The 18,619-nt window shown below is 44.9% G+C and overlaps 1 protein-coding gene across 7 annotated transcripts in view; it reads right to left on the reverse strand.

The window, feature by feature from the left end:
* Positions 1-18,619, reverse strand: part of DYNC1I1 (dynein cytoplasmic 1 intermediate chain 1) — an 837,173-nt gene that overhangs the window by 657,838 nt on the left and 160,716 nt on the right. For all 7 annotated transcript variants that reach the window (XM_063921359.1, XM_063921362.1, XM_063921358.1 and 4 more), the window contains 2 exons: positions 10,436-10,495; positions 2,472-2,587 (listed from right to left, as the gene is read on the reverse strand). In XM_063921359.1, coding sequence (XP_063777429.1) covers positions 2,472-2,587; positions 10,436-10,495 — 176 coding nt within the window. The remainder of the gene's footprint in view (positions 1-2,471; positions 2,588-10,435; positions 10,496-18,619) is intronic.

Genomic DNA, 18,619 nt, shown 5'->3' on the forward strand with positions numbered 1-18,619 from the left:
GGGTTAGGCTGCGGGAGGAGGATAGGGTTAGGCTGTGTGTGTGTGGAGGGGGGATGATAGGGTTAGGCTGCGGGAGAAGGATAGGGTTAGGTTATGGGGGGGATAGCTTTAGGGTGCGGGAGGAGGCTAGAGCTAGGCTACCGGAGGAGGCTAGGGTTAAGCTGTGGGGGTATAGCACTAGGTTGTAGGGGGGATAGGGATAGGCTGTGGTGAATAACGTTAGGCTGCGGGAGGAGGATAGGGTTAGGCTGTGTGTGTGGGGGGGGGATGATAGGGTTAGGCTGCGGGAGGAGGATAGGGTTAGGCTGTGTGTGTGTGGGGGGGGGATAGGGTTAGGGTGCGGGAGGAGGATAGGGTTAGGCTGTGTGTGTGTGTGTGTGTGTGGGGGGGGGTGATAGGGTTAGGCTGTGGGAGGAGGATAGGGTTAGGCTGTGTGTGTGGGGGGGTATGATAGGGTTAGGCTGCGGGAGGAGGATAGGGTTAGGCTGTGTGTGTGTGTGGGGGGTGATAGGGTTAGGCTGCGGGAGGAGGATAGGGATAGGCTGTGTGTGGGGGGGGATGATAGGGTTAGGCTGCGGGAGAAGGATAGGGTTAGGCTGTGTGTGTGTGCGTGTGTGTGTGTGGGGGAGGGGGGGGGGATGATAGGGTTAGGCTGCGGGAGGAGGATAGGGTTAGGCTGTGTGTGGGGGGGGGGGAATAGGGTTAGGCTGCGGGAAAAGGATAGGGTTAGGCTGTGTGTGTGTGGGGGGGATGATAGGGTTAGGCAGCGGGAGGAGGATAGGGTTAGGCTGTGTGTGGGGGGGGGGGGAATAGGGTTAGGCTGCGGGAGAAGGATAGGGTTAGGCTGTGTGTGTGGGGGGGGATGATAGGGTTAGGCTGCAGGAGGAGGATAGGGTTAGGCTGTGTGTGTGGGGGGGGATGATAGGGTTAGGCTGAGGGAGGAGGATAGGGATAGGCTGTGTGTGTGTGTGGGGGGGGATGATAGGGTTAGGCTGCGGGAGAAGGATAGGGTTAGGTTATGGGGGGGGATAGCTTTAGGGTTCGGGAGGAGGCTAGAGCTAGGCTACAGGAGGAGGATAGGGTTAAGCTGTGGAGGTATAGCACTAGGTTGCAGGGGTGATAGGGATAGGCTGTGGTGCATAACGTTAGGCTGCGGGAGGAGGCCAGGGTTAGGCTGTGGGGAGAGTATGGGTATGGGATGGGGGTTAGGCTGTGGGGAGAGGTTAGGGTTAGGCTGTGGGGAGAGGATAGGGTTAGGCTGCAGGAGGATGATAGGGTTAGGCTGTGGGGGCGTAGTGGTAATCTGTGGGACAGGGGGATAGGGTTAGGCTGTGGGAGGAGGATAGGGTTAAGCTATGGGGGGTTAGGGTTAGGCTGTGGGCGGAGTAGGGTTAGGCTACGGGAGGAGGATAGGGTTATACTGTGGGTGGGAGGGTTAGGGTTAGGCTGTGGGGGGAGTAGTGTTAAGCTATGGGGGGAGGATAGGGTTATATTGTGGATGGGAGGGTTAGGGTTAAGCTGTGGGAGAAGGATAGGGTTAGGCTATGGGGGGGTTAGGGTTAGGCTGTGGGCGGAGTAGGGTTAGGCTACGGGAGGAGGATAGGGTTATACTGTGGGTGGGAGGGTTAGGGTTAGGCTGTGGGGGGAGTAGTGTTAAGCTATGGGAGGAGGATAGGGTTATATTGTGGGTGGGAGGGTTAGGGTTAAGCTGTGGGAGGAGCATAATACGAAGACCATCATCTTCCAGGGACTATACAAATCAACATAAAGATCCTAAATTGATGATATTCTGACAAGCTCTAATGGATGTCACAGCTAACAGGACACGTCAGCATGGCAAAGCCAATATAAAACGCTTCTATGATATGCTAATTTGGCAGTTTACAAAAGCATCATAAACACATTTTCATTTGCTTGACTAAAAAGCATTGAATGCCTGAAACACACACTAGAATAACAGTATACCGAGTACCTGAAACAAACACCAGAATAACAGTATACTGAGTACAGTACCTGAAACAAACACCAGAATAACAGTATATCGAGTACCGGAAACAAACACCAGAATACCAGTATATTGAGTACCTGAAACAAACACCAGAATAACAGTACAGTGTGTACCTTAAACGGGTGTAGTATGACTGGCCAGCAGCCGGCATTCTGGGCGAGCGCAAATGAGCCCCTTGTGGTACGCTGCTGGTACGGTGGCGTGCCACGCTAATTATTCTCCCTCCAGGGGTGTCGTGGACACCCCAAGAGGGAGAATAGTTGTCAGTATCCCGGCAGTCGGCATCCCGGCGCCGGGATCCCAACAGCCGGTATATCGAGTGCCACCCCCTGAAACAAACACCAGCATACCAGTATAGTAAGTACCTGGAACAAACACCAGAATAACAGTATAGTAAGTACCTGAAACAAACACCAGAATAAAATATACTGAATATTATACCAGAATAACAGTACAGTGTCACCTTCAGTCTGATGCGTAGTCACTGGCGTCTGCGTCTCTTTTGAATATGACACAACTTCCCGAGGCAGGAAATCAACCTGTGTGATCTTTGAGACTCCAAGTTTAATAAGTCTCCTCCTGTAATAATGTCAGGGGAAAAATCCTAATATTAACAACTACGTCTAATATTATAATATATATATAATATAATATAGGTATGGTGGTAGTAATACAAAGTTTACTTAAAAAGTTAAAAACAACTGACGCAAGTCAGATAAGCAGCTCTAATATTTTCTAATACTTATTGTTTTGTTCATATGATTGTAAATCCAGTCATCAGGACACAGAGACATGTGAGTTCACTGCTGTGCTGCTTTATTCCATCACCAACTACAGGCACACTGCACACTGGACCACCCACTTCCCAGCATCCCCCTGGTCCTTCGGACCATCACTGAAGATTCAGGCTTACACAGATTAGTAAGGGAGTGTCTACAAATATTAAGCATTCTAATACACTAACATCACATCCTCTTTTCTTTAATGATAAGCCTTATACGCTTCAATGCAACAATTAACAACGTCATATTAAGAACATCATCTAACACGTTTCAATGAGTCTCTCAGGTCTGCGTATTTCCCTTTTGGGTCTATCATACACAGTCTGTGTATCATTGACCATGTTGGACCTTTCTAGAATCGTGGTTTGTTCACCATTATGAGGATCATCATAAATGTCAGATGAAGGGTATTCTTCAGTCATGTTGTCTTCATTATGGTTAGGTTGAGATCTTAAATCCACCCGATTCCTTCTTACTTCCGTTCCATGCTCTGTACGTATAGTATAAGATCTTGGTGCTACTTGTGCTTGCACAATACCTTTCTGCACCCAAATACCTTTCTCGTGATCTCTGAGACGGACTTGGTCACTCGATTTTAGATCAGATAAGCGTTTTGTTCGTCTGTCATGGAACAGTTTCTGTTTCGCCTGTTGACGTTCCTTAGTCAGTCTGACCAACGCTGAGTTATGTGTATTAAGCAGTTCATCATGTATCGGGAGATTTGCTCTAATCCTACTTCCCATCAGCATTTGTGCAGGAGAAAGTCCATTCTGTAAAGGTGTACTGCGGTAGATGAAAAGACTTTTGTAGAAATATTCTTTACCTTCTTGAGCTTTTTTCATGAGACTCTTTACAGTTTTTACTGAACTTTCCACCAACCCATTTGAGCATGGATAGTGGGGACTTGACGTAGTATGAACAAATTCCCACTCATCAGCAAATTGTCTAAATTCAGCACTGGAAAACTGAGGACCATTGTCAGTGAACACTTCCATAGGAACACCCTGCCTTGCAAAGATTGACTTCATGCAATTGATTACGGCTTTACTAGTAGTTGTATGTAGTGTCTTCACCTCAGGATAGTTAGAGTAATAATCAGTCACAACAATGTATGTTTTCCCATTACAATCAAACAAATCTGCGCCAACTTTCTGGTACGGTCTCTCTGGCACTGCGTGAGGACTCAGTGGCTCGACTTGTTGTTTCGGTCTATACGTAAGACATAATTCACATGTAGCTGTAGTCTGTGCTATGTCTTGGTTCATTCTTGGCCAATACATAACTTCACACGCTCTCCGCTTACATTTTTCTTCTCCTAAGTGGCCTTCATGTATCTTGCACAGCATAGTTTTTCTTAGTCGTGCAGGTATGACAAACCTATTGCCTTTGTAAATAATACCATCGACAACTGTAAGGTCGCTGCGGTACATCCAATAATCATTAATAGACAGCGGGCACGCATGTTTTTCTGCTGGCCAACCTTTCAGAATGATATCTTTCAACACTTTCATTGTGTCATCTGTCTCAGTTTCTTTCCTAATCTGTTCTTGTCTTGCAAGAGACACTGGTAGAGAAGCTACGATCAAATTAACATAGGCTTCTATGTCTTCATCCATCAGACTTTTGGAACCTTCACTTTTGTCCACAGCACGAGAAAGTGTATCAGCAATGTACATGTATTTGCCGGGACAGTACAGCAAGTGTACATCATATTTCTGTAGTCTGATAAGCATTCGTTGAATTCTCATGGGACAGTCATGTAATGATTTAGTCATGATAGCTACCAATGGCTTGTGGTCAGTTTCCACTGTAAATGTTTGACCATACACAAACTGATGAAATCGCTCACATGCATATGTGATCGCTAGAAGTTCTTTTTCTATCTGAGCATACCTTGTTTCAGCACTTGTCAGTGCTCTTGATGCATAGATTACTGGTTGCCATGTATCCTCATGTTCTTGTAACAGCACTGAGCTTAGGCCAAATTGCGAAGCATCTGCTGAAATTCTTATTCTTTTCGCAGGATCAAAGAATTTTAGCACTGGTTGCTCTGTAATGATCTGTTTCAAGTTTTGCTAACTTTCTTCTTGTTCATGTGACCACATCCACTCGTTTACTTTGTCCAACAACCATCTAAGAGAGGCTGTTTGTTCAGAGAGTTGAGAAATAAACTTTCCTAAGTAAGTAATCATTCCTAGGAATCTTCTGACGTCGTCTTTGTTGTTAGGACGTTCCATGACACCTTGATCCGAGACCACGTCGCCCATAAAGGTAAGTGTATTTACGCCAAATTCACATTTGTCCTTGTTTAGCTTTAGATTAACTTTCTTGACAAGTTCCATTACTTGTTTCAATCTAGAATCATGTTCTTCCTTTGTAGATCCCCAGACAATAATGTCATCCATCATTGTTTCAACAACTGGAATATGTTCAAAAATCATGTGTATCTTTTTGTGATATACTTCTGGAGCAGACAATATTTCACATGGTAGTCGAAGAAATCTGTATCGACCTTCTGGTGTATTAAATGTACAAAGCTTTGAGCTGGCCTCATCTAGCTTCATTTGCCAGAATCCTGAAGATGCGTCCAATTTACTGAACCATTTTGCTCCCGCAAATTGCGACATGATTTCATCTCTGGTTGGTAGTTTGAAATGTTCTCGTTTAATAGCTTTGTTTAAATCTCTGGGGTCTAGACATATTCTGAGTTGTCCATTTTTCTTTTCAACAATTACTAAGGAGCTTACCCATTCAGTAGGCTCATCAACTTTCTGTATCACACCCAAGGCTTTTTATGCGATTTAACTCTTGTTTCAGTTTTTCTCTCAGCGCAAACGGCACTTTTCTACAGGGGTGTATCACTGAAGAAACTTGCGTGTCTATATTTATTTTATGCTCTCCAGGCAAACAACCTAGACCTTCAAACAAGTCTCTGTATTCTGTAAACATCGATTTGCAGTCATCTTCTACTTGTGATGTCACCATAAAAACTTTCTTTAGCAAGCTTAGTTTTTCACAGGAACTTAATCCTATAATCGGTTGCACATTTTTATCCACAATCAGTAGAGATGTTTTAAACTGTTGTCCCTTATATTTCAGTGTCACTAAGCATGTACCTTTCACAGGAATTTCCTCCACAGTGTACCCTGTAACTTTCACTTTGGCTGGATGAATTTTAGGTTTTACTCTAAAAGTCTTATGGTCTTGAAACGATATTAAATTCACCTGCGCGCCAGTATCATGCTTAAAGGGAATGACAATCTCGTTCACAGTTAAAGGGACAATCCATTCTTTCTTATCTGCACTGCAAAGTTCAATGCAATCCACAAAGAATTCCTCTGTTTGTTTAACAGCATGCACATTGGTTGTTTCACTTTTAATTTTACAGCATTTGGCAAAGTGATTAAGTCTACCACATTTCATGCAGGTTTTACCATAAGCCGGGCACATTTTAGGATTGTGAGCATTTCCACATCTACTACACATTTCCTTATTAGACTGTGGCTTAGACTGCTTCATTCTTGAGAATGGAGGTTTGCTTAGCTCTGTGTTCTGCACTACATGGACAGCAGCATCAACTTCCTTGTGTAACTTTTTGGCTTGAAATCTAGTTATTTCTGCAGACCTACACATAGTCACTGCCTTTTCTAGTGTTAGGTCTTGCTCTCTCAGCAATCTCTCTCTGGGTCCATTATCTGGTATTCCACAGACAATATGATCTCTAATCAATGAATCCTTTAAATCACCAAACTCACAGGTTTTACTGAGTGATTGCAGCTCTGTAACATACTGATCAAATCCATCTACAGACTTCTGATCACATGTGAAAAACTTATATCTTTCATATGTCACATTTTTCCTTGGCACAAAGTAATCTTCAAACTTTTGCATTATAGAAGATAGCACCATATTCTGCCCCTCAGCAAACTGAAAACTATTATAAATGTCTAGCACATCCTCTCCTATCACATGGAGGAAAATGGATGCCTTCGTTTTGTCAGCCTTTGTATCAGCTCCACATGCAGCAAGATATATATTAAACTTTTGCTTAAATCTTTTCCAGTTTTCAGACAAGTTACCAGACATCACCATGCCGGTTGGAGGAGCCAGTTTATCCATGGTTACTCACTGTTTGAAGAGAGGAGCACACGGCAGGTTTTGCAGACACTGAGTATCACAGCCTTACAGACTGGTGCAGGATTCTGTCACACTCTGAGAGCACTAGTAGTCCAAGTTAAACTTATTCTGACACCATGTTTTGTTCATATGATTGTAAATCCAGTCATCAGGACACAGAGACATGTGAGTTCACTGCTGTGCTGCTTTATTCCATCACCAACTACAGGCACACTGCACGCTGGACCACCCACTTCCCAGCATCCCCCTGGTCCTAGGGACCATCACTGAAGATTCAGGCTTACACAGATTAGTAAGGGAGTGTCTACAAATATTAAGCATTCTAATACACTAACATCACACTTATTAAAGTCAACTTCTAGCACATTTAACTGATTAATATCCTAATATAACATAAAAAATACAGTAACCTTAAGTCTAATCCAGCTAAACCTGTGCCCTTAGTGACCGGTTTGTATGTTATATAATGCAGTGGAACCTCAGTTATCAATGCCAATGTAAAGTATATGGGGGAGATGTATCAAATCTCAGAGCGAGATAAAGCACCAACCAATCAGCTCCTAGCTGTCATTTTCAAAACTGAGCCTGTAACATGGCAGTTAGGAGCTGACTAGATGGTACTTTTTCTCTCTCCATGGCTTAGTACATCTCCCTTTATCTCTCTCCACTTTATCTCTCTGCAAACTTGGATAAAACATGGTGATATTCTGTGCAGATAGTACTGCGAATGAATTAATGAATGTATGCAACAGGAGGATGACTGGGAATAGCTGTGGGGGTGGGGGTGGGAGAGGGGCGGTGATATGCGGCACAGTCATACAGTACATTACTTGTCAACCTTAGGTCCAGTTATGGGGTGATGGACAGGGTTGTGTTTCTGATTGTCCATGTTTTTTGGAATGGCAGCGACCACGTCTGGTTTTGCCTATCACATTGGCCATAAATAGTATGATTTGGCCCTGGACCAGCAACCCAAGATACCCCTGCAAGTGACTTGTGGCGCCCAGTTTGTGAACCACTGACCTAGGTGCTGATTCTGAAGCCTTGGGTATGATAGGCCGGCGTTTGGGATTCCGGCGGTCAGAAGACCAACCGCGGCATCCCGATGTGTAAAATCCCGATGCGTGATTTCCGCGCCGGGATTGTGATCCTTGTCGGTATGACAGCGCTGTAAATTGCAGTATATGAATAAAGCGGTCTTTTTCCAAGTTTCACGTTTCTTCTGCGGAATTTGGCTTTTATGTTCCCAGTTCTACTGCACCATGGTGGTCATTCCGAGTTGTTCGCTCGCAAGCTGCTTTTAGCAGCTTTGCACACGCTAAGCCACCGCCTACTGGGAGTGAATCTTAGCATATTAAAATTGCGAACGAAAGATTAGCAGAATTGCGAATAGACACTTCTTAGCAGTTTCTGAGTAGCTCCAGACTTACTCGGCATCTGCGATCAGTTCAGTGCTTGTCGTTCCTGGTTTGACGTTACAAACACACCCAGCGTTCGCCCAGACACTCCACCGTTTCTCCTGCCACTCCCGCGTTTTTCCCAGAAACGGTAGCGTTTTTTTCACACACTCCCATAAAACGGCCAGTTTCCGCCCAGAAACACCCACTTCCTGTCAATCACATTACGATCACCAGAACGAAGAAAAAACCTCGTAATGCCGTGAGTAAAATACCAACCTTCTTAGCAAATTTACTTGGAGCAGTCGCACTGCGGACATTGCGCATGCGCATTAGCGACTATTCGCTCCGTTGCGACAAAAAAATAACGTGCGAACAATTAGGAATGACCCCCCATATACAGTAAAATATTAAATTAACTATCATCATCTTCTGTTTAAGTACTATAAATACAGTGTGGGACGGTGAAGGAGAAGACAAGCTCAATACTGTATTGGGGATGGAATATTGGCAATAAAATACTATATTAGTTCACAGTTACAAGTCTCAATGTGCTGATTGATAATGTTTTGTACTTTGTTCTAAATCGCCCTGATTTTTGGACTATCGATCAGTAACTAGTCAGCACTGCGGACAGTTCACGCAATTGTTAGCAACTCTGCATCTAACACAGGGCCTAATTCAGACCAGATCGCTGCTGTGCCTTTTCGCACAGCAGCGATCAGGTATGAACTGCGCATGTGCCGGCGCCACAGTGCACCGGCGCATGCCAGACAGCCGTCGGCTGTCTTAGCCCTGCGATCGCCTCTGCCTGTCGGTCGATGGGCAAGAGGGGCGGGCCGGCGGTTCAGGGGGCGAGGTCCGGGCAACACAGGCGCGCCCGGACCATTGGGGGTGGGCGGGGCACGGCGGCTGCTTGACGTCACACGCAGCTGCTGCCACCCTCACAGCGACGAGTAGCGCCTGCCAGCACATAGGAGCTGCGCTGGCTGGGAGCTACTCCTACAGTACAAAAGCATCGCCGCTGTGCAATGCTTTTGTACTTGTGCGGGGGGGGGGGGGGGTTGTCAGGCCTGACATGCGGGGTGCTGGGCGTCCCCCCGCATGTCTGTGACTGATCATAGATGTGCTAAATTTAGCACATCTACGATCAGGTTTGAATTAGGCCCTCTGTCTGTAAAATCTTCTGCTACAATATGAATAGTTGCTATGGGCAACACCTCCAGGTATCCGCTTTAGCTCTCCCAGCTCCTTTGTTGTCAAATATGTTTGTTATTGCTTTCAATGCTTATTTAAAGGCCTGCTGGTATGTTATTACAGGTAAGTGTCTCTTCTATTGATCAAATTAATTAATTTAACTTACTTAAAATAAGCTGCCCTTTTGAAGAATAGAGAGCCCCCCACTGCGGACCCTGGCTACTACACTGATTGCATTGGTAGTATGTAACAACGCTCCCCCCCCCCCCCACACACACACACACACATACACACACACACACACACACACACACACACACACACACACTGTATTATAAGGCACATCAGCCTCAGTCATGTAAGTTATGGGCTCGTTGCCGTTAAGTCCATGTTCAGGGCAGACGTGAATACTTTTACATGGGGCAGGTGGATCTATTACCAATACCCCTTTCACACCGCACAAATAACCCGGTATCGACCTGGTATATTGCCAGGTCAACACGGGTCACTGTGCGGTGTGTAAGGGGTCACTGACAAATTCCCGAGTTGCCTGACCCGGTAATTCAACTCGGAAATAAAGAAGGGATATTCCCGGGTTATTACCGGGTCAGGTGCAGCGTGAACGGGTGGCTGAGTTGATGCGAGCCGGGACACGTTTACAGCATAGGCAGAGGCGGCGCAGAGATGATCTCATCTCCCAGTACCTCCTCCGCCCCCGATGCCAGCTCCGATCCCGACAGAAACGGGTCGGGAAGCCAGTCTGAAAGGGTCCAATGCCGGGTCGCACCCAGGAAGGACCCGTTTCCAATTCCCGGGTGCGACCCGGCATTGCAATATGAATACGGTATAATGGCTGAGGATTTTCTCCTTTGCAGTAATGTAATCTGAAGTCTACCATAAAAGCTGGAACGTACCCGAGTTCAGACTCTGAATGGAGCTGTAATACGGAAGGATCAGTATCCCACTGCAGGGTCCTGTGCATTGTACAAAAACAGATGGATAAAATAAACAACCAACAACAACATAATAATAATAATAATAATAATAATAATAATAATAATAATAATATAACAATAGCAAGTGAATAAAAATCGCATGCATGAGATGAATGAACGATGGATGATGCCAGGTATGCAGAGCAATTTACACAAAACATCGATCACTTTATAGGAGGACAAAAAGGGGTTGATTCAGTTGTGGGTGATGCCAAGATTGAGTATTTTTGTAGGGACCCCTATGGGGCTGCAAAACAGAACCGTGGGATTTTGGGACAAATTGGGGGCAATTTTGCATGCCGATGCTGCAGCTCCAATGCTATTGTAACGACACCTCCCGGGCATCACCCATAATTGAATCGACCCCTTCTACTCAAACCAAACAACATTTGAAACAGCGTTTCATGCTCCAACAAGCGATATTTCAGGTATTTCATGATTTATACCCCTTTTCCACTAGCTCTAAAAACACGGGTAAATACGCGGGGGCGCGCATTTACCCATGTTTTTTTTCTAGTGGAACAGCCCCCCCCCCCCCCTCCCCCCTCCCCTGCAAATTCCCGGATTAAGTGATCCAGGAATCCTACCCGGGTAGCTTGCCAGGTTGAACACGTGTTCAACCCGGTAAGCTGTGTAGTGATCTCCCAGCGCCGCCCCTACCACATCAGCAGCAGCGCCCAGTGTAGAAGGGGGCTCTAGCACGGGTCGCAACCATGTCAGGCTCCCGGCTGCACCCGTGCTACAAGTGGAAAAGGGGTATAAGAGAGGAAAATATTTGACAGAAACCATTGAAATAAATAATGTAATTATATCTAGATTCCTTTGTAGCCGTATACTATCAATGCTCAAAAGCACAATAAGCACACATACAGTATATAACATTTCATGCAGATTAAAGAACAGATACAAAACATTGGAAAAGAAAGTGCATTGGGGGAAGAGTAATTACTAACTATACAAGATGCTATTTACTCCCAGACCCACAAACTGACATTGTAAAGACATGGGGGTAAATTTACTAAGATGGGAGTTCTATTTAAGATGGGATGTTGCCCATAGCAACCAATCATATTCTACCTCTCATTTATCCAGCACCTTCTTGAAGATAATACCTGAAATCTGATTGGTTGCTATTGGCAACATCCCATCTTAAATAGAACTCCCATCTTAGTAAATTTACCCCATGGTGTAAATGTGTAGGAGCCTAAACTGAGCAATCACATATCAGCGTTCTCTAATGTCACCTGCACTACACAGATCACAGCTAATAGGTGATTTCTTGCTGTGGGTTAGAGCAATGGTCAGTGCTATTGGTAGGTCTTCACGTGCAAGTGGGTGCTCCAGTCAGACCCACAAGGGAAACCTCGGCTTGTTTCTTAGTGTACATTCATACAGTGGTGTAATTACCGTTGGTGCAGGGAGTCCTGTTGCTACGGGGCCTGCACAGCCTCCGGGGCCCGCCTTCCCCCCTGCACCCAATCACACATCACGCTGCCCACCCTCCTCTTTTCCACCACTCTGCACTGCAGCTGCCCGGCACCTCCACCTGAATCTCACCACCGAATCCCATACAAGGTGAGATACATGGGACGGCTTTGCAAAGTCAGGACGGGGTGGGGCAGTGCAGGGCGGTAGCTTGGCTTCGCATCTTATATTGGGGCAGCTTATAGTTATGCCCATGCATTCATACACTTAGATTTATGATTTTATGTTTTTATGATTATGCTGGGTATGGTCTGCTTGGCAAGCCGACCATACCCAGCATAACCTATTACTGATTTCATACTATTACCCAATGGGACAAAAGACCAAGGGGGGAATGTAATAAGGTGTGAGAATCAGACAGTGAGAGATTTTGGGAGAATTCTCTTGTTTTTTTTTTTAAAGTGGCAATCATTTACATGGCAAAACCAGGTTGATTTTGTCATGTAAAACATTGACACTTTAAAAAAACAAGAGAATTTGCCCAAAATCTCTCACTTTCTTATTCTCACACCTTATTACATTTCCTCCCCAATAGTCTTTATATAGGAAATGTAAAAGAGCAAGTATTACTGAGAAGCGACTGCAGTAAATAATACCCCTTTTCCACTACCTTTAAAAACACGGGTAAATGCGCGGGGGCGCGCTGTGTACTGTGAATGGAATTTGTGTCGAGGCAACACGGCACCCGTTCACAGTGAATGGAAGGGCGGCGCTGGGAGATCATGTGATCTCCCAGTGCCGCCCCTGCTGCGTCACTAGCAGCAATATGCCGGGTTGGTGAGCGCTGTGGGAAAGGGGGCTGTAGCATGGGTCGCAGCCGTGTCAGGCCCCCAGCTGCGACCCGTGCTACAGGTGGTAAAGAGGTATAAACCACCTTAGGGTCTGTGGTGGGAGTAAAACAAAAAGAGCACGTTATTCTGCACCTTGGCAAAACCTTTACATTTATTAAAGGTTGATTTGAATAGATTTTAGTTGATTTCAAATCAATCTAGATCCATGTTGTGTTTCTGGGGTTAAAACGCACATTTCTAAACATTAAAAAAAAAATTTTTACTAATAGCAAACATGCGTTTTAGCCCCAGAAACACAACATGGATCTAGATTGATTTGAAATCAACTAAAATCTATTCAAATTGACATTTAGCAAATTTACCCCTGGATGGGGAAGATTTCATAGGTACAGACAGATTTAGATTTTAAAGCAGTGTCCAAACAGAAATGCAAATTGCAGTGTAAATATAAAGCCAGTAATTCTTCTGCACTACTCCATGGCATCCATTACTCTGGGATTACATCCCATTCTCCTAGGTCTAGACAGGAAGCTTTTTCATAATAGGCTCCGCCCACTCTGGGAATACAAGTCCACACCCCCCTAGACTCCTCAGTCTTTTTCCTGTCTCCTAAGGTAGGAGAGTGTAGCAGTTTGTTTTTTTCCAAATATGAGGCTTACCTGTGTATTCCCAGCCTAATGCGCCTCTGTGTAGCCGCGGCTGGAAGAGGTGGCGCCCGGGGAGAAATGCTATATGTCCTCGTCAGAGGTTGGAAATTGCTGCATGTGGCCGCATTTTTTTGGCTCGCTTGCCGCTGTCACCGCCGCTCCTTATCGCCGCTATTTACTGCTACAGGCATTACAGAGCTGGAGGGCGGAAGTGACTTGGTTGGCAGCCGGCGGAAGTGACGCGATCAATCCCACAATACATTGCGGAACGGTCTGCGCATGCCTCTCCTATTGGTCTGCTTACCTGTTGGTGCCAGCTGTTGCCATGGATAAAGAGCCTTCTCCCATTAAGCCTGCTTGTGCCCAGCAGAGGTAAGTCCTCATTCAGGGCATGTATTTACTCTATGATAGTTAGGGTGTTTAGTGATAGGTGTTCATTCATTTACAGTGTGTCTGAAATGGGACCAAGAAAGAAGACATATAAAAAGAAACATCATTCAACTTGTGTTACTGTACCTGTGATAAGTTGATTTCTGGAGAGAAACATGATACATTTTGCTCAAAATGTAATATGCCCTCTGGGCAGTCTAAACAGATTCAGGATCTTATGGACTGGATGAAAACGTAATTCGTGACTAAAGGGCCATACACACTAGAAGATATTTTTCAAAGATCTGAAAGATAATGATTGTGAACGATATATCGTTCACATCGTCTAGTGTGTATAGCCCTCCAATCAACGATGCGCGCACCCGTGCTCATTGATTGGAGGTCGGCGGTTGGCCGTGCTGCCTGTTCAATGTGAGCAATGTCGCTTGTGACATCACTCATCACGGCATGTGTGTACAGAGCCACATTGAGCGATGTGCACAATGTGACGTTCCTCACCTCCCCTCCAGCGGCTCCCTCCCCGGCAGCGCCTCCCTCCCCTCCAGCGGCTCCCTCCCCGCCAGCAGCTTCCTCCCCTGCAGCAGCTCCCTCCCCTCCAGCATCTTCCTCCCCGGCAGCGGCTTCATTCTAGCTGAGCCGCTGACCGCTCAGCGTCTCCGTCCACTGCCCCACCTATGAAGTTATAAACCCACCGTGCCACCAACCCACTGTGCCACCAACTTAATATAAAATTAATTAGAATGGGTTCAATATTTTATATATATATATATATATATATATATATATAGCATAGTATAAACGAAGAGGTGGCACTCAGATTTGAATGAAGAGTCAAACGCAGGTAAATGCAATCAACGTTTCGAAATTTAAATCGTCGTCAGGATAAAACAGTGCACAGCACATACCTCTTAAATAGCGTTCCCCCAACCACTAAATGTTGATTGCATTTACCTTAATTTGACTCTTCATTCAAATCCGAGTGCCGTCTCTTCGTTTATGCTATGTTGGACCTCGCTGTGGGTACCTAGGAGGGCACCGGAGTCTGTTAATACCCTGTGTCGTGAGTGCTGCTTATACGTATTACTATATATATACAGATATATATATATTATATTGAACCCACTATAATTAATTTTTTATTAAGTTGGTGGCACAGTGGGCTGGTGGCACAGTGGGTTGGTGGCACAGTGGGTTTATAACTTCATTGGTGGGGCAGTGGACGGAGATGCTGAGCGGTCAGCGACTCCCATCAGCGGCTCAGCTAGGTGCAGCACTCCTAGCGGCTTGAATAAAGGACAACAGCAGGGCATGCGTGTAGACGACGTTTCAATGCCTTTATTGCGGCATTGTCATCAGATCTTTTATGCCACAATAAAGGCATTGAAACGTTGTCTACACGCATGCCCTGCTGTTGTCCTTTATTCAAGCCGCTAGGAGTGGCACACCTTTGGACTTTATGTGATTATTATTTGTGGAGGCACCCGACGCAGTAACGCAATCTTAATGGGAGAGCCGGGCACTCTGGTCTGTATGTATTTTATATATATGTATATATATATATATATATATATATATATATATTTATTATTGAACCCATTATAATGAATTTTTTATTAAGTTGGTGGCACAATGGAAATTGGTGGGGCAGTGGGTGAAAAAAACTTAATTGGTTTCCCCTTCTACAGCCCTGCCCACACACCCAGAAATGCCTCCCCAACATTAAAATATGTAAAAAAGGTGCCAATTCCTTTCAAATTGTTTGAAAAATTGCTTAGTGCGTACACTGAATTTCGTTTGTCAGGGCTCTGGGAAGTTCCAGGGAAATTGCTCATTTTCCACATTGTTCATCTTTCACATTGGTCATGTCTTCTAGTTTGTAGGGCCCTTAAGGATGAGTCAAACGACTAATGGTACCCATACACTTGTGCGATGCCCCGCACCTGAACTGCCAAAGTGATTACCATGCGATCATGCGATAGATCGCATGGTAATCACATGATCGGCACGTCACCGCCGACTGGGAGCGGCCTCTGGCCACTCCTGGCGGGTGCCCATCGCAGTGCGATATATCGCATGTGGTTTAAAAACCACATGCGATCGCACTGCGATGCGAGAAATATTAAGTGTAGCACATACTATCTTGAGACGCGACATTCAAGCGGCGTGCCCGCCAATCGCGTCTCAAGGTACCTAAATGTGCATACAATCCTTCGATTTCTCTCATAGATGAGGTCGAAATCGAAGGATAGCACCTAATATCTCACAAGTGTATGGGCTACATTACAGGGATCTAAAAGATCCGGGTCACAAACAAGTCTGGATGCTGACTGTGATACACATTCACAAGGTCTGGTACTAGCAGATTATGCTGACAGTTTTTCCAGTACAGAGTCTGGAGTGGTCCAGGAAACTGACCGAGCATTTAATCTGGATATTGTGGATAATTTGTTGAAAAACATATATAAAACTAGGCATACACTATACAATTATCTGTCAGCTAATCTGTGGTTGGAATGAAAACCTGGTAATGGATGAGAGCAACTGACAATCGACCATTTGCTACCAAACACTGGAAAATGGACAAAAACTGTCCGTGATTTAACCAATTTGTATAAACGACAGGTTTTGTCCATTTTCCAGTGTTTGGTAGCAAATGATCGATTGTCAGTTGCTCTCATCCATTACCAGGTTTTCATTCCAACCACAGATTATCTGCCAGATAATTGTATAGTGTATGCCCAGTTTTAGACTTTGAATCTTAAAGAAACTCCCCAGGCTGATACCAGTCAGGATTCCCTGTTTGAGGATAAAATAAAAAAGAATAGATGCTTCCGTTATGTCTTTACAGTGGCAGAATGTGGATAAACGAATAAGTAACTTTAAGAGGATCGTATGTTCCCTATAGAAGATGAAGAGTTTGTTAAATGGTGTGCTCTACCAAAGATAGATGCAGCGGTTTCAGAAGTTGTCTCTAAGACCACTATCTTATTGGAAGATGGCGCAGATAGCATGGATAAGAAAATGGAAAGTTCTGTGAAAAAAATGCATAATTCATCAGCGGTGTCATTAAAAGCTGGGGTGGCTATGGCATCGACGGCCAGAGCACTAAGATTATGGGGGACAAGTCTGGGTAATGATATAGAAGAACAAATTTCCAGATAATACCTACAGAAAAGTCTTGCTGTTATGATGAAGGCGATAGAGTACATATGTGAGGCCTCCCTTGATGTGGTGGAATATGCTGCAAAATCCATGTCAGCAGGTGTTGCTGCAAGAAGGGCATTATGGCTACGTACATGGACGGCAGACGTTCATTCAAAGAATAGATTGGTGTCCCTTCCGTATGAAGAAGCTCGGCTGTTTGGCAACACGAGTCCATAATTAGTATAATGTCAGGTGGTAAGTCGGCGAAGTTGCCACAAGATAGGAAATCAAGATACAGAGCTTTACCTCCCAAGCAGCAATTTAGAGAAGCCAGATCATACAGACCTGGAAGGAAATATGGAAGGTATACTTCAGATACAACAAGGCAGTCCTTTCGTCAGCCTGCCAGAAGAGGTAATCGGAGATTCTGACTATATGACGCCTCAGGAGATTGCACCAGTTGGAGGCAGATTAATGAAATTTGTGGATCAGTGGCAAATATCAACTCAAGACAATTGGGTGCTGAAAGTAGTATCTCAAGGATATTGGATAGAATTCAGAAAAAGACCAACAGGACACAGATTTCTGAAATCAAATGTCTCACTTGTAGAGGAAGAAATCAGAGCATTCTTATCAGCTCAAGGGCCGTGGAACAGGTGCCAGTGTTGAAAAGGGAGAAGGATTTTATTCCAGAATGTTTTTGGTCAAAAAACCATCAAAGGGGTTCAGGGCAATCCTGTATCTAAGAAGGTTAAACAAATTTGTTGTAATGAAAAAGTTTCACATGGAAACAGTGAAAACTATATTGTTAGGAATAAGGAGCACAACTTCATGGCCTCGATAGAACTAAAAGACGCCTAATTCCATGTGCCGATTCACGAGAAGGACAGAAAGTATCTGAGGTTCCACGTGTTAGGGGAACACCTACAGTTCACCTGTCTTCCGTTCGGCCTGTTCTCATCGCCGAGAGTCTTCACAAAAGTTTTTCTGGCTCTAGTAGCATATACTGTATGAGGATGAAGGGCATAACAATGTGGCCTTACCTGGACGATTGATTGGTCTGTGGAAACTCAGAAACAATGCTGAAGGAGGCAGTAAAAGACACTCTTCAGATCCTTCGATCTCATGAATGGCTGGTGAATTGGAAAAAGGGCAAATTAGAACCAAGACAGGACATTCAGTTCTTAGGAGTTCAAGTAAACACAGAGAAATTTGAGGTTGCGTTATCAGAGGACAGAAGCAAGAAGATCAGGGAGCTGTCATCTCTGGTACAAGTAGAAGACAAGATATCACTCCGCCTCGGACTTCGTCTTCTGGGGATGCTGTCCTCTATGATAGATATTGTACCCTGGGCGAGATGGAGAATGAGAACACTTCAGTGTAATATAATCAAGTTTGTCAGGCTGTGTACAGCATTGGATCACAAGATAAGGCTCATCCAGGTGACGAAAGAATCTCTGAACTTGTGGACAGATCGGGGACTACAGCAGAGAACTACTTTGTTGGTTAAACATCAGTACGTTGTGTTGACAACAGATGCAAGCGCTACAGGCTGGGGAGGTCATCTATCAGGACAAACCTGTCAGGGTGGTATAGTCCAGTCGAGAAAAAGTAATGTCTTCAAACGTGAGAGAAATGAGGGCAGT

This window comes from Pseudophryne corroboree, chromosome 5 (genome assembly GCF_028390025.1).
Source record: "Pseudophryne corroboree isolate aPseCor3 chromosome 5, aPseCor3.hap2, whole genome shotgun sequence".
NCBI lineage: Eukaryota > Metazoa > Chordata > Amphibia > Anura > Myobatrachidae > Pseudophryne > Pseudophryne corroboree.